The 15970-nt window shown below is 33.8% G+C and overlaps 1 protein-coding gene across 7 annotated transcripts in view; it reads right to left on the bottom strand.

The window, feature by feature from the left end:
* KDM6A (lysine demethylase 6A) overlaps positions 1-15970 on the bottom strand; it is a 206981-nt gene that overhangs the window by 64694 nt on the left and 126317 nt on the right. For all 7 annotated transcript variants that reach the window (XM_068534176.1, XM_068534177.1, XM_068534181.1 and 4 more), the window contains 2 exons: positions 10992-11046; positions 6899-6933 (listed from right to left, as the gene is read on the bottom strand). In XM_068534176.1, the coding sequence (XP_068390277.1) occupies positions 6899-6933; positions 10992-11046 (90 nt within the window). The remainder of the gene's footprint in view (positions 1-6898; positions 6934-10991; positions 11047-15970) is intronic.

Raw genomic sequence — 15970 nt, 5'->3', positions numbered from 1 at the left:
ATATCCCGGAAATCATTCCATATAGTGATTTACCTAGGTCTTCCCCATTCTTCTCTAAAGCTGCATGGCACTCCACTGCCTGAATGTACCATGCTTTATACGTACAACCATTCTCCTATGTATGGACATTTAGGTTGTTTCCAATGTTTTGCAATCACAAACAATGCTCCAAAAGATATCTTTGTGCCTATATATTTTCATATTTCTGGAGGTATATTTTCAAGGTAGATTCCTAGATTTGGGATTGAGTCAAAAGGTAAGTGTATATAGAGTTTTGCTAGATTACTGCATGTAGTTTTGTTAGATTATTTTGTTCCAGATGAGGTGTACCAGTTTGCATTATCACAATGCATGAGAGTGCCTGTTTCGCTATCATAGCCACTTACACTTTTCACCCATCTGACAGGTAAGAAATTGTATTTCAGTGTGCTTTAATTTGCATTTCTTTAACCGGGTGCATTTGAACACTTTTTCACATGCTTAAGGGCAGTTATATCTTTTTTGGAAAGTGTCTGCTCATGTCATTCTTCCCAGTTTTCTATTGGGTCTTGTTCCATTGTCTGTCAAATTTTAAGTTTGTTATATATCAGGGGTATTAGCCCTTTGTGCTATATGTTGTAAACATTTTCTCCCAGTTTCATAGGTGTCCTTTGAATGTATGGTTTTTTTTTGGGGGGGGGGGGGTTTGCCATGCAGAAATTATTTTTATGTTGCTCAAACTGATTGGTCATTCTTTTTATTGCCTCTGAATTTTGAGCCATAGTTTAAAAAGCCTTTTTCCTACATCAAGGTTGAAGAAGAATTAATGTTTCTTCTAGTACTTGTACAATATCAAATGTTTATATTTTGATCCTAATTCATCTGTAGTAGTTTATTCTTGTGAATAGTTTGTGTTACGGGTCTAATTTTATCTTTTTCCAAATGGCTACCTTATTGTCCCAGGACCATGTATGAATAAATCTACCTTAGCTAAAGGAATGTAAGATATTACCTTTATCATATACTCAATGTCTCTATGTACACTGGATCTATTCCTGGCCTTTCTATGATATTTCACTGGTCTATTTGTCTAGTCACATGCCAGTACAATACTTTTAATCATATAGGCTTCCTTGTAATATTTTAATATCTAGTAGGGTTAATATAACCCATACAATCCCTACCACCACCACCAGTGTTATTCTGGCTATCCTAGAATGTTTTTCCATATCAACTTACCTAATTGCTTTAAAAAGTTTATTAGTAATTTTTACTGATATTGTATTACATTTAAAAACTAACCTAGGGCTTCCCTGGTGGCACAGTGGTTGAGAATCTGCCTGCTAATGCAGGGGACACGGGTTCGAGCCCTGGTCTGGGAAGATCCCACATGCCACGGAGCAACTAGGCCCGTGAGCCACAACTACTGAGCCTGCAAGTCTGGAGCCTGTGCTCCGCAACAGGAGAGGCCACGACAGTGAGAGGCCCGCGCACCGCGATGAAGAGTGGCCCCCGCTTGCCACAACTAGAGAAAGCCCTCGCACAGAAACAAAGACCCAATACAGCCAAAAATAAATAAATAAATAAATAAATAAATAAATTTATTTTAAAAAAAACCAAAAAAAACTAACCTAAATTCCCATGAACATCTTTATACTATTGAGTCATAGTATCTCTTTTAAGTTTACTGTTAAGTATTTAATTACTTTGCTGTTATTATAAAATGGCAATATTTTCTAACAGTGTGTTCTCTAATTATTGTTGTTGAAAGCTATTAATTTCTGTATGTGCCTCTAATTGATTTTTCTTGTCTAACTGCACTGGTTAATACCTATAGTACAATAATGAGGAGTAATGAAGACAGAGGGCATCTTTTGCCTTGCTCCTGATTTTTGTGAAAATGCCTCTAGTGTTTCCCTTTAAATAAGATACTGACTTTGGAATTAAAGTACATGAATCTCATCATGATATCATGATAGGAAAGTAACCCTTAATTCCTATGTCCAAGAGTATTTTTAATTGGGAATGGGTATTGAGTTTATCAAAGGCTTCTTCAGCATCTATGATGATAGTGACTTGTTTTTACCTTTAGCTCTATTATTATGATGCATGATATTAATAGATTTCCTAATATTCAATCAGCCTTGTATTCCCAGAATGAATACCACTTGGTCATATCATATTATCTGCTTAATGAGGTAACAGATTGTTTGCTAATATTTTACTTAGTATTTTTATACCAATATTCATCAGTGATAATAGTTTGTATATTGATTCTTTTTTGTACTGTCTTTATCAGGTTTAGGCATCAATGTTACACTTGTTTCAAAAAGGAATGGGGGGAAACAGTATGTCAGTTCCTCAAAAATTTTAACAGAATTACCACATGACCCAGTAATTCCACTTCTGGGGGTATATATCAAAAAAAATTGAAAGCTGGGACAAAAACAAATATTTGCACACTCATGTTCACAGTAGCATTATTCACAACAGGCAAAAGTTGGAAGCCACACGAGTGTCCACTGACAGATGAATGGATAAACCAAATGTGGTGTATACATATAATGAAATATTATTCCGCCTTTAAAAGGAATGGAATTCTGGCACATGCTACAATATATACAAACCTTAAAGACATTATGCTGAGAGAAATAAGCCAGACACAAAAAGACAAATACTGTATCATTCCACTTACATGAGGTACCTAGAATAGTCAAACTCATAGAGACAAAAAGTAGAACAGTGGTTGCCAGGGGCTGGGGGGAGGGAGGAATGAGGAGCTATTCTTTAATGGGTATAGAGTTTCAGCTTGGGATGATGAAAAAGTTCTGGAGATGGATGGTGGTGATAGTTGCACAATAATGCGAGTGTACTTAATGCCACTGAATTGTATACTTAACAAATGGCTAAAATGGTAAAGTTAATGTCAGGTATATTTTACAATTAAATAAAAAAGAAGACACCAAAGAACTGTGGCCTGTAGTTAATGTTTAGAATCAGATTTTTGTTTCCATTATATTTTAAAAATATGCTATAGAATCAGTAAGTGCAGAAAGGACTTTAATTATTATCAAACACATAAGTCTCTCAAGGTCAGATTAAAAGCTGTTATAAGCCCCCTATCCCTCTCAAAAAAAGGAAAAGAAATGAGAAAGTTTCTCTCCATTTCTAGTGGTCTCGCATAATCTATAGAGTGCTAGAATTATCTGGTATTGAAAGGCTTGGTAGAATTCCCCTGTAAAACCATCTGGGCATGGTACTTTCTGGAGGGCATTACTTAATTTTCTCTGTTTCTTTTTATGAAAATTGGCTTTTTATAACTTTCCTAACTCTAATGAGGTCAATTTCTCTAATCTGTATTTCCCTGGGAAACAGTCCACTTTATTTACGTTTTCAAATTCATTTGCATACAGGTCTGCTAAGCAGTCTTATATGACTGTACTAATTTCTTCTGTTTCCATGGTTATCTTACTTTATGTATCTGTGCTTTACCTCTCATTTATCCTCCTGATCAAGCTAGTTTGTGGTTTATCTATTTTGTTAATTCTTTTCAGAATATTAAGGTTCTGACCTATTAATTAGATCTACTGTTTTTCTCTCCTTTTCACACTATTCATTTCTTTCAAAAAAAAATCTTTCTTCCTCACAATGTTGTTTTCCTTACAATGATTTTTGTTTGTTTTGTTAACATATTTCCTCACACTGAACTAATCTTGAATTCATGGAATAAACCCTAGGTAATCATGACATACTTACTGCATCTTTAAATGTCAGCTGGAATTTATTTTTCTTTCTTTAGAATTTTTGGATTTGTACAATATGCATAAATGAAACCAGTCTACAGTGTTTCAGTAACAAACTACTGCTAGTTAGAAGACAATGTTAAAAATGAAACTAGTAATTCTTATCAACAGTGCTATTCATAATAACATTATTTGTAACTATCTCTCTCAAGGGAGAATAGTTAAATTAGCTACAGTACATCTCTGCAAAGGGATATAATACAGCTCTACATGTACTGATAGGGAATGATTTCCAAAATATAATACTAAGTTAAAAAAGCCAAGTTAAACAAGATCAAGAGAGAACATATATAATGGGCTAGTATTTCAATAAAATAAAGAAAAACAAATATATGTGCAAACATATATATGGATTTGCTTATATATATACTGAGATTCTCTGGAAGGATATAAAAAACACTGGTTATGGTGGTTGGTGGCTTTCGGGAGGGGAATAGGTGGCCAGGGAAAAGGAGGGAGGAGTATACTACACTGTGTATTCTTGCAGGCACTTTCATTTTGGATTATCTACTCAAAAATAAGTAACACTGTAATAACAAAATTAAAAGGGAGAAATCCTTTATCTTTAATCTTTAAAGATTATTTAGAATTTAGATGGTGACTTGTTCAAGTTATTTCATTAAAATCAAGAAAAAGAAATGAAGGCCAGTTAATACTATTATTACTATTAGGAAAAAAAATGGTTCTGGGGGTCTCAGCTAATAAAATGGGAAAGGTAAATTAAATAATTGATATAAATATCCAATAATTCATAATATATTTACTTGGAGATATGACATTATACAGAGAAACAAAATTATCTTTATTTAGATAATCTAAGAATGGGTGTGGGTGAGTTGACATGACATCTCATTAAAATTACCCAAACCTAAACAGAACTACCACATGATCCAGCAATCCCACTTCTGGGTACAGGTATATTTCCAAAGGAAACAAAACCATTATTTTGATGAGATATCTGTACTCCTATGTTTACTGCAGGATTATTCACAAGAGCCAAGAATGGAAACAACCTAAGTGTCTGTCTCCAGATGGATCAAGAAAATGTGGTATATAAATACAATGGAATGATATTTCAGTCTTAAAAAAAGAAGGAAATCCTGTCATTTGTGACAACCTAGGTAAATCTGGAAGGAATTATGCTAAGTGAAATAAACCAGACAGAGAAAGACACATACTATATGATATCACTTATATGTGGATTCTTTTTAAAAAGGGGTGGGGGTGGGGAGTTGAACTCATAGAAAAGTCAGTAGAAAGGGTTGCCAGGGGGTGGGGTGGAAGAAATAGGGAAAGGTTGGTAAAAAGGTACAAACTTCCAGTTACAAGACGAATAAGGTCTGAGGATCTACCATATAATATGATGATTATAGTTGATAACACTGTATTGTACAATTGAAGTTTGTTAAGACAATCAAACTTAATTGTTCTCACTGCCCCCACTTTAGAGATGTGAGGTGATGGGTGTGTTAATTAACTCAGTGGGGGAAATCATATATATATCAATTCATCACATTATACACTTTGTAGGTAAGCCTTTTGTTTCCCTTAATTTTTCACCTGAAAATAAAAATCCTTGTTATAAGCACTGGAGTAGAGATTTTTCAATCCTTTCATATGCTTACAGTGTCATCTTCCCGTCATCTAATAATTATATACTCTGCCTAGCACAAATTTTGTTCTTTTTGTTTTGCTTAATCTTAATGGGCACTAAAATTTATCAAATGAAAGAATCAGTGGGGGGAGGGTCCTGTACCCACATTACCTTCACGAGATTAAAAAAAAATTAACACCAACAGACAACTTCTCATCAGAAACAATGAAAACCAAAAGACAATGGAATGTAAATTTTAAAGTGGTCAAATAAAAACAATCAAATAGAATTCCATCTCAAGCGAAAAACATTCATTAAAAAGAAAGGCGAGATAACATCTGCTTTTACCTAATGACAGACCAGGGAAATGTCACTAAGAACTAGAAAAGCTGGGAAAAAAATCAGAGCTCATCCTTTTGAAGACAGCAGAGATCTCCCGAGGTAATGAAAACAGAAGGAGTTAAGACTCCAGGGAAAGAACTTTGGAGAGGAAGCTTATTTCTATAGCTGCTTTCACCCTGGGGCCTTTACTGATTTGGCAAAAATCAGCAGTTGGCAGGAGGCTGGGATTAGCGTTGGCAGGTAAAGACTCGGATCCACAACATGAATGTAATTCTCAAATGCATCCTCTCAAGGTGGATAAAATCCCTAGATTAGTAGAGTATCCAAACCTGAGTGTGCATCAATTCTGAGTCAGTGGATGTGCGCGCATGTGTGCGTGCGAGTATGCACGGGGGCGGGAAGGGCGGGTGTGCACACAGATGGAGGTGTCCAGGAAACAGATGTTAATTGTTTAGACCACCCCATGGTGGCTCTGAAACACAACAGACCTTAGAAATTATGTAGAAATATAACAGTATTTTTTTTTTCTAAAAAGCTGTTATAAAAATTGTTTTTTGGGTAAACTATGATTACCAAATATTTAGCCTCATACCAACTTATGCCTGATTTTCCATACCACTGCCTACCTAGACTAAATGTCTATGTTTTATGTCCTTTACCATATAACTAAGCAAAATCTGCCATACATAAAAATAAAATGTTATAAAATTAAACTAAAAAAGTTTTTTAAATACAGCAGCCATAAAAGTAATGGTAATGACATCAAGAGGTTACTAATATGCCTTTCAAACAGTGATGCGTGGAAGGGATATTTTAATCTTAAGAAAAAGTGAAACTAAAAACAATGCATTATAACAACCATCTATAAACATTTCGAAAAGAAAACTAGGCATTTCACATCAAGAATAAGAGAAATCTTCTTAAATACAGCCATTTAAGCCTGCAGATAGTTTGAGTTTAGAGGCAAATCATATTGAATGAAACGTCTTTGTACACAACAAGCACTCTGTGTAATAACTGTAACACTAAAGCAAAATCTTGACCACATTTAATGAGTATAAAATGTATGTAAGAAGTAATGCTCAGAACTCCATTAAATTATCTGTATATCTGATTCCACTTAAAATGGTATGGGTGATCATTTTTGTTTGTTTTAAGTAAGCTAAGTTAAAACACTTACCTGGGTTTCATATAAGTGGGCAATGTGAAATTGAACTGCAAAGATGATGGAAAACAAAAATCAATAATAATACAGCAGTGCTTGGGTAAATTTAATTAAAAATATAAAATGTAAAATATAAGCACCATCTCTACTACACAGATTTAAGTAATTACAGAACATAAGTCTTCTTTTTAATAACACAGAATATACAAACAAACATACACGAACATGATAAGAAACCACATGTATTCACTGTTGGCCATTACTAAATTTTGTCAATGTAATTATTAAAATTAATATTAAAATCTATAGCAAGTGGGTATACTTCTTACAAAGTTCAAAATGGCAACATTAAGCAAATAAAGAAAACTTTTATAACCTATACATTTCAAAACACGGTATTTAAAACCTGAGTTACAAGTCAAAAAAGAAAAAGTATTTGATTAAAACAACAACAAAAATACCCTCCAATTTTTTCCTTATACCATATTTCATATCAACGTTTATAAAGAAGTCATAGACAAGCATGACACTAGTAATAACACACAGAGGAAATAAGTTGCATTTCTCTATCAGTTCTTCATAATTTTTTTTTAAAGTCAAACCACTTGGAAGGCAAGAACAGTAAACAGTCTCAACATTAACAAGTATCTCTTGAAAATCAAATAAAAATATACGTATTTCAGCTTTTATTTTCAGCTCTTCCTGATACTGCACCACCAGAATATGAATGATTCAACAAAAGCAACAATGAACCAGGAATCAAAACTGGATTCTGGTTTACTTAAATAATATGATTTTCATCCTTCAATGACAAACCTTTTTTTTAATGTTCTACCTACCTGGATTTCATAGTTGAATTTCAAGGAGTCTGGGAGCCTTTCAAAATTATATGCATAATATATATGTGGATCTTTAAAAACAAGGTCCACAGCTATCATCAATTTCTCATCGCCATCATAAACTAACTCTCTCACTGACTCCCATAACTGTAAGAGTCACCTGGGAGGCTTACTAAAAATAGAGATCCCTGAGATTATATTCAGTGATCCCAGGCAAGGCCTGGAAAGGTGCCTTTTTATTTAGTTCTGCAAGGGATTTTGATACCTGTTCCTAGACCAGCACCTGGGAACAGCTGAAGTAAATAAGCATAAAGACCAAAACAAAATATATAATGAACTTTAATATCAAACATTTTTGGATCAAAAGTAAAGTACTGCCCTCTCCATATATAATCATTAAATATCGTATGTTAAATAACCAGCAATGAGGCAAAATAAAAACATCACCTTTAAAAGCTGAAAAGCAACATTTTGTGAAAAGCACATAAAAATAATAATAAAATTCTACAGGTATAAATATCCCCTTTACCTATATCTTTTGAGGGGTTTTCTTATTTCCTAGTCCCCTTTTCCAACACAGCTCTCCTTGAGAGTTCCAGTCCATCTCACCTCACTACATCATTAGAGGCAGACTGGGTTACAGGTTAAGAGAATGAGGAAGAGATGGAAAATCTATGCCCTTCTCCCCTCAATCTTCCTACTCCTCTAACAAAGGTGACATGGAAAGGTCACATGGAAGAAAAGATCAGCAGCACGGTGGCATTCTATTACCACCCCAAACTCCCTCCAGGCTCAGCAAGGGCTTTCCTATCCCATGAGTTACTAAATCCAGTATCATCTTTTGTGGTATGAAAACCAATCTATATTTAATTTCTTAAAAGTCCTCTTCAAAGTGGAACATAACCATACAACTAAGAAAAAGCTCCACTTGGCAAGTCTCAATTAGAGGTAGAAATTTTTAACAAATCTTGCCATAAAACGTTCTGAAATTAAACTTTTTTCAGAAATTAATACATTATTTTTAGAATTAACAGAATTAATTAAATCTAGAAGGAACAATTTTATCCCAAGGGGCAATCATATAATGAGAAGTCTCACATCACCATGATTCTACTTTCAAAACACAATCTGTAATTAACCCCTCTTAAATAGCTCTAGAAGCGGCAAGTGTATCTACTTATTTTCTTTAATTGCATAAATGAATTGTGCCATAAAACAGAAATCTCATACAGACTTTTTTTTAAAGCTCACTTTACTTTCTAAAATCTTCTGAACTTTGTAGCACGACAAAGTAACATGGAAGATTTCAAAAAACAGTCAACGTCTGTGGCGTATCTAAATAGGTAATGATATAAAAAATTCAAAGAGAAATAAGTTTTACGAAGATAATAAAGAGCCTGATGTTTAAACAGTAATAATATCTAGCTCAAATTAAGTAGTCTGTGTTTGCTAGTGCTCTGTGAGACATCAGCCATTATTACCATGGTTATCAAGTAGCTATGCTGATTGTCAAAAATAAACTACCCAAATCAACTGAACTATAACGGCCTAACGTCTCTAAATAAAGCACATGCCCTTCCATTAGAGTGACCAACCTTTTAGCACCCAAAGTTCTGAGTCTGGGGAAACGCCTCAGCCCTGTGCAAAACAGGACATTGGTCACCCTCCCTCTTATTTCCGTTCTCAACAACCAACAGAAAGAGAGTCGTGGTAAGCTCGAAAATGTATTCATGATTGTTCAAACTGTCCTCTTCAAATTCAACGAGATCTGCCCTGTGGTACTCATTCTACATAGGTGTTTTCCTTCAGGAGCAATGATCTACAAGTAAGATTTAACTTCAACAGAGTAGAATAAAATGAGGATTTACAAAAATATTTAGTTTGAAATTTATGTAACGTCCCTCAAAGGTTATCATTCAAACTGACAAGTACGTATGAAAGTTAGTTTTTAGGCACTAGCTACAATCAATTAAATGAAAATCAGATTTTTTTCTTATTCCCATAAATTAATTTTAAAAGGATTTTAAGGGTTTATATTCTAGATGGTTTATATAACCTGGATATATAATTAAGGAAAAAGTATAAAAAATTAACACTATAAATTAATATATCAATGAGTTAAATCCTTTGTCTATCCTCATCTTAGAAACTAAAATATTGCTGCATTTGTTACCTTCCCACCATTTGTTCTGGAAATACACTGATCAGTACTAATCCTGAGTTTCATTTAAAGAAAATAGAATTTTTAAGTTTTCTCAGAAAACTGCATTTAGTAGAATTATGAGATAATTAGTCTGGTCTAGATAATGATTTAATCCACACTATGTCTTAATTCATATTATATGCAAGTTATATTCAAATTTCTACCGTTTTTTTCACTGATTCAGTCATTTGGGGGCATTTTTACCACTGAGACTACTCTTCACTAAACTCCTTTCTATATGGTTAAAAAATGAAGTCACTTACAGCAAAATACTGACTCTGTAAAACCTAGAATCTTTTGACTGGTCTGAAATTTTCATGAATGACTCAATTTTTCATACACTCTAATTATAAATTTTATTGTTCAAGGAAGAAAGTTTTAAAGAAATCCAGCTTGAATCCAATGCATATTCTTTAAACGTTTATTGGCTACCTTAAAGTACACTAAATAAATATGCCAACACATACTTATTGATAAACACATCATAATCAACCCAACCTGCTTTTAGAAAGAAACATACATAGAAGCAGAAAATAAATGTCTAAAGAAAACCACTGTATCAGAACATGCTTCACACATTCTTTTTTAATTAACTGAAAAATCTCACCTCAATCTTTATGTATGATGCTTAAAACTATAATAGAAAGTCAAAGTATATCTTCATAATTACCAATAATTTTAATACCACAAAGCCCGAATCAGTGAGCTAACACATATGAATCTTTGTATACTCAGTTTTCCTAAAAGATTGGCAAACCCTGTTTTTAATCCCAAGTCATCTACAATGTAATTAATACACAAATAATCAATCTTGTTCACTAGCACAGATAATTTAATTCAACAACCCAGTTCACTGGCATATCTATTTTAGACACAGGCTGCTGCTCATAATAACTGGTCTCACATGTTCCATTTGTACAAGTAGCCATGGCAACAAATACAGTTAGATTCAACAATTCTAGGGAAAAAAATTACACAGAATTTATGACTATTATTATTATTACTATTATTTGCCATGAAGTGACCTGAACACATGCAGAGAACTATGGTACTTAATAATACTTACTTTCAGCATTGGACAAAGTGCAGGGATTACAGTCAACCAAAGCTAACTGAAAATGCTGCAAGAAGAGAGTGAGAAAATTAATGCACTAAATTCAATCATATAAATGTATTTTAAAATAATTTTCAGGTATATAAGGTCTAATATAATAATGAAACTATGCTATGCAAATAAAACATACTAGACAACCAACTAACATTACCTTGAACATTTATTGCTGGCAACAAACATGTTGCTGAATATTTTCTTCAAACAGTTGAGAATGGAGAATTGGGGTAAGAATTAACTTGATATCAAGTTATCCTACATAAAATTTTGTTTATATGGAAAAAGAATCAGGTTTTTAAGTCTTCTAGTAAATAGGAAGTATTAGGTATAGAACACTTCAAATAGAACACATCATTACTTTAAAAACTGAAAGTAAAAAGTTCATTGGTATTAATATATTAAACACCACTATCTCAAAATGATGTGAATTTTTTTAAAAAAAATGACTATGGGAATTATCATAAAGGGTAAAACTATCTGCCCTTACTGATTCTTCAATAATTACTGTATTTAGTGTCTTTTAAAAGTACCACAAAGAATGCATCAAATAGCCACACAAAACCAATGCACATAAAGAAAACCACCGATACACATTTCAGTAAACTAAAGGGAGATGAGGGAGTAGGGTGGGGATGGCATGACCTCATAGTTTCATTTCTAGTTTCTAAACCAGATGCAAAACAGATGTACCTATTAAGACATAAATCAGCAGAAATAACTATCAATTATGATCATCAACCCCCAAACCTGAAGATGCCATAGTAAAATATCTAGCACCCATCCATCCTTGCAACCAACAGAAATGAAATGCAATTATCCTTTTAGAATGTACATGCTATTATATGTGTAGGCAATATTAAACCACTAATAATTTACAGCATCCACTTGTAATAATGTCATATAAGCCTGCCCCCCCCCCCAAAATACATGTCAAACTCAAGGTGTAACATTTATCTTTAAGAATACAAATCATCATCAAGAACACTGGATGCCATCTGGCATCTAGTGTATCAACATTAAATCTGCTATATAAACTAAGAGAAGGCATACAAGTACTAGAAATGGTATAAAATATTTAAAATTTTAAAAAAGGTAAATCTCTTTGAACTCTTCTAAAAAATATTTCCAGAAATGTATATTCAAATTTTCTGAGTCTCCACAAATTTTTACCATTAAAAGTAATCAAAAACCAAAGTATACACCATTTTCTAAAAATTACCACTCCTATCCACAATCCAAATGCCTAAAGAGTTATATTTTTTTAACTGCTGGATAAACTGAAAATTGATATGTACAATGACAACTTCTAGATATAAGCCCAAAAAGAACTTTCTTTATCAAATCTTTCTTATCAAGAGAAATCATCATCAGCAAGCTTTTAGTACTGTATTTCAGAATAGAATCAACAAAACTGCACTTGGTCAACTAGAACCCTCAATTAACAAAAATAAACTAATGTCAGCTACCCAGTGTTACAATGAAAGAAAAATTAGAAGGCATAATTTGGTATGAATCAGTAGTTATTACATTCATTCACGAATGTCTGTTATATGCTTGCATAATTAGGCTAGCCTACATTTGCAGTACTCTTAATATTTAAGGGTTGTAATATTCTGAATGGGCAAGCTACTAACGAAATGACTATGACCCTTAAATGTTAAATATTTAATCCATTCAACAAATACTTCAAGACCCTATAATGTCCTTAGGACAATGCAGATACTAGGGACACAATGATCAACAAACACCAAGAGTGAAAAATTATTTGCCGTGATTGACTGAATGAAAAAAAAAAAATCCAAAAAAAAAATCCAACATCTGAACACTTCAAGAACTGCTTTTATTTTCCCCTGGCCTACAAAGCAGATTGTTATGTCCTCAAACATCCTTTTAGTGTGCTACCATAGCAATAGAAAACAGACTATTTTAAAAAGTGAGTACTATGAAAGCAAAGCACGCTTTATAACCAGTTGTTTTCCTCTAGACAAAAAGAGGCACAGCGCACAGCAGCCACACATTCAGACCGTACTACATTTCTAAGCCTAATCTATCCTGCCAGCATAAATTAATATGTAGATAAGAGAAGACAGACCTTTCCTAGCTGAGCCAAAGGATACAAACTGACCTGCAAAGAAACACCCTTTAAGATGGCAGTATTTTAGTTTTGCTATTTCACTGAAATCCCACGAAGAGCAGAGATGCATAATTCGAATTGCCCAACCTACATTTCATCTATCAATATTCAAGGTCCTGCAGCGAAAACTGGCAAAGTATTTCTGGACCATGCTTTACATAATTATCAATCAATCTTAAAATCAGCAATGAGGTCACTGACGCACCATTTCAAACCCAAAATATCATGAAATATTAAACATTTCCAAACCACAATGATGTCTAAAAATTAACTCAGCAAAAGAGTACATATCCAAAAACAGGCATGTGAGAATGAAAGAACTTACAGAATAACTACTTAAGTTTAAGAAACTAAGAAGAGCCACACAAAACCACCCCACATAAAGAAAACCACTGATACACCTTTCAGTAAGCTAAAGGGAGATGAGGGACTAGGGTGGGGATGGCATGACTTCACAGTTTCATTTCAGTATCCAAACCGGATGCAAAATAGATGTATCTTTAACATATAAATCAGCAGAAGTAACTATCAACTATGATAATCAGCCCCAAACCTTGAAGATGCCATGGTAAAATATGTAGCACCCATCGTTGCAACCAACAGAAAGAGCTAGGAAATAACTGTACCTCACACCGAAATATTGCAGTACTGAAACTGACTACTGCTGTGTGAAATACTTACTACGCAGTAGAGGCTTCTGCAGTTCAAAGACTATATGCAAACCTCAAGGCAGAAAGCATTCTACAGAAAATTAATTTCCAAGCAAGAAGATTTACCTAAGACTTTGTTTTTCCTAATGTTAACAGTGATTTCCTTTTAATAGCACTTCTGGTCCAATTTAGTACAAGGTTCAATTCATTACAATTTCTGTTGACATCTTTATCACCAAAGTCACTTTCTCTTTAAAAGGTTTTGACTTGTTCAATATTTCAAAATAACTTTATAGTATTTTGCTTTCTATAGACTAAGGAACTTGATTTCTATCTGGAGGGGGAAATCTATATTGATGTAATTAACACACAAAACTTGAGTTTCAAGACTTTATTTCCCATTAAAGAGTTTTACTTCTAGTTATATAGTCTGTGATTATCTCACAATCTTTTCAACTGTAGAACCCTCCAACTGTATTCTCAATTCTGAAGACAAGCAATGAGATAACTTTTCATAACTGACAAATTATGGTTGTATGTATAAATTATTAATATGGAGCAATGTTTGGATTCCAGATCCAATCTTGGATTTTCTGATTCAGTGGGTTGGGGATCACACCCTATGAACCAGATTAAAGCTTCTACAAATTATTCCAGTGCACAGTCAGGGTTAAATGCCAATATTTAAAACTTGTAAATTGTGTGCTTACCACCAAAAGCCTTACTTCAGTCTACGTAGACAAGGTATGTGTAGTCAATACTGCTGTCTACATTCAATTAAAGCAGACGCAGCTTTTTAGGAATAAAATGTTGGCAACCGGTTTTTACTCTACGCCAGGCACTCTGTTATGGCTATGCATCTACGCAATTGAATAAAAGGCTCACTGAAATTAATGTCCTAATAGAAGTTTAAAAGACAGTTCCATAGCAGAGTCCAAAAGATATAGCTGAGGGAAGAAAAGAGGTCCTTCAGGCTGAGGAAACGACTTATGTGTACACAGCCCTTAACGAAACAGGGTTTTATGGACCGTTTAAGTGGGAGAAGGGAAGGTGTCAGGCACTCTTGCAGGTCAAAGGCAAATTATTTTTTCTTTTTCATTTTTACAGATTGCCACAATTTTGAAAGTATGATTTAAAACCAACAAACTTCATTCCTAAAACTAACAGTCTATGATAAATGAATGAAACTAGGGAAATGCCTTAGGATGTGATGGTACTTACTTTAGGGATTTAGTCTCTGAAAATAAGATACAGAACTAAAACTGGTAAGTTCTGGTAACGTTTATGAGCCATGATGCCTGGCCAAGCTGATCTGATGGAGATTCTCTCAAAGCCCTCAAACTCAGTTCTTCCATTCTCTTTGTAATACAAGATTATTACAAGAGTTTCAAGGAAGGACTCTACTGCACCAATGACTAATAGTTAATGGATCCTGGCAATCATGACTCAAAAGAGGCTCCTTCTTTTCAAGTTTACCAATCTGGTCTCTTCCAAGACTCTCTTTAACAAAAAAAGTAAGACAAAAGATATTCTATACTGAAGATGTTCAAAATCTTATTTCTAGCCCTTCTTTTCAGCTCCAGACTTGTAACTGTCTATACCAACATCTGATATCCCTCAGGTACCTCCAACTCGATAAACTCCCAAATGACCCATCTCCATTCAGAGGCTTTTCACGTCCCAATCCCAAAACCTGCTGCTACTTTCTTTATCCCCTACTTTAGTTAACAGAAAAGTGATTCAAGCCAATAAATGGGGAATCTCTACCCACATTGAATCTGTTAATAAATTAACTCCTTTATTAAAACTCCTTAAGATCTCTAGGATGTGTTACCTTTTATCCATCCATCCATGCAGCCATCCTATGAGAACCCATTTATTCTACAGATCTGGCTCACCTTTCTTCCTGTAACTGGGTCCTACCTAGTCTCCCAATTCCTCCTTTCTACCACATTTTATAAAAGTACAGGTATGCAACCGATTAGAAAGTCTAAAACACTGGTTCTAGTATATGTCTAATCTGTGTACACAAATGATCAGAAAATGTACTGACTTAATTTTCAAGTTCTTTAAATCTAAATATCAGAATAAGACTAATATGTACACAAATAACAAATACAAAGCGAACATAACATATTTTATAAAGGGGA

The sequence above is a fragment of the Eschrichtius robustus genome, chromosome X (assembly GCF_028021215.1).
Source record: "Eschrichtius robustus isolate mEscRob2 chromosome X, mEscRob2.pri, whole genome shotgun sequence".
Classification (NCBI taxonomy): Eukaryota; Metazoa; Chordata; class Mammalia; order Artiodactyla; family Eschrichtiidae; genus Eschrichtius; species Eschrichtius robustus.
This window is presented reverse-complemented; position numbering and strand designations above follow the sequence as displayed.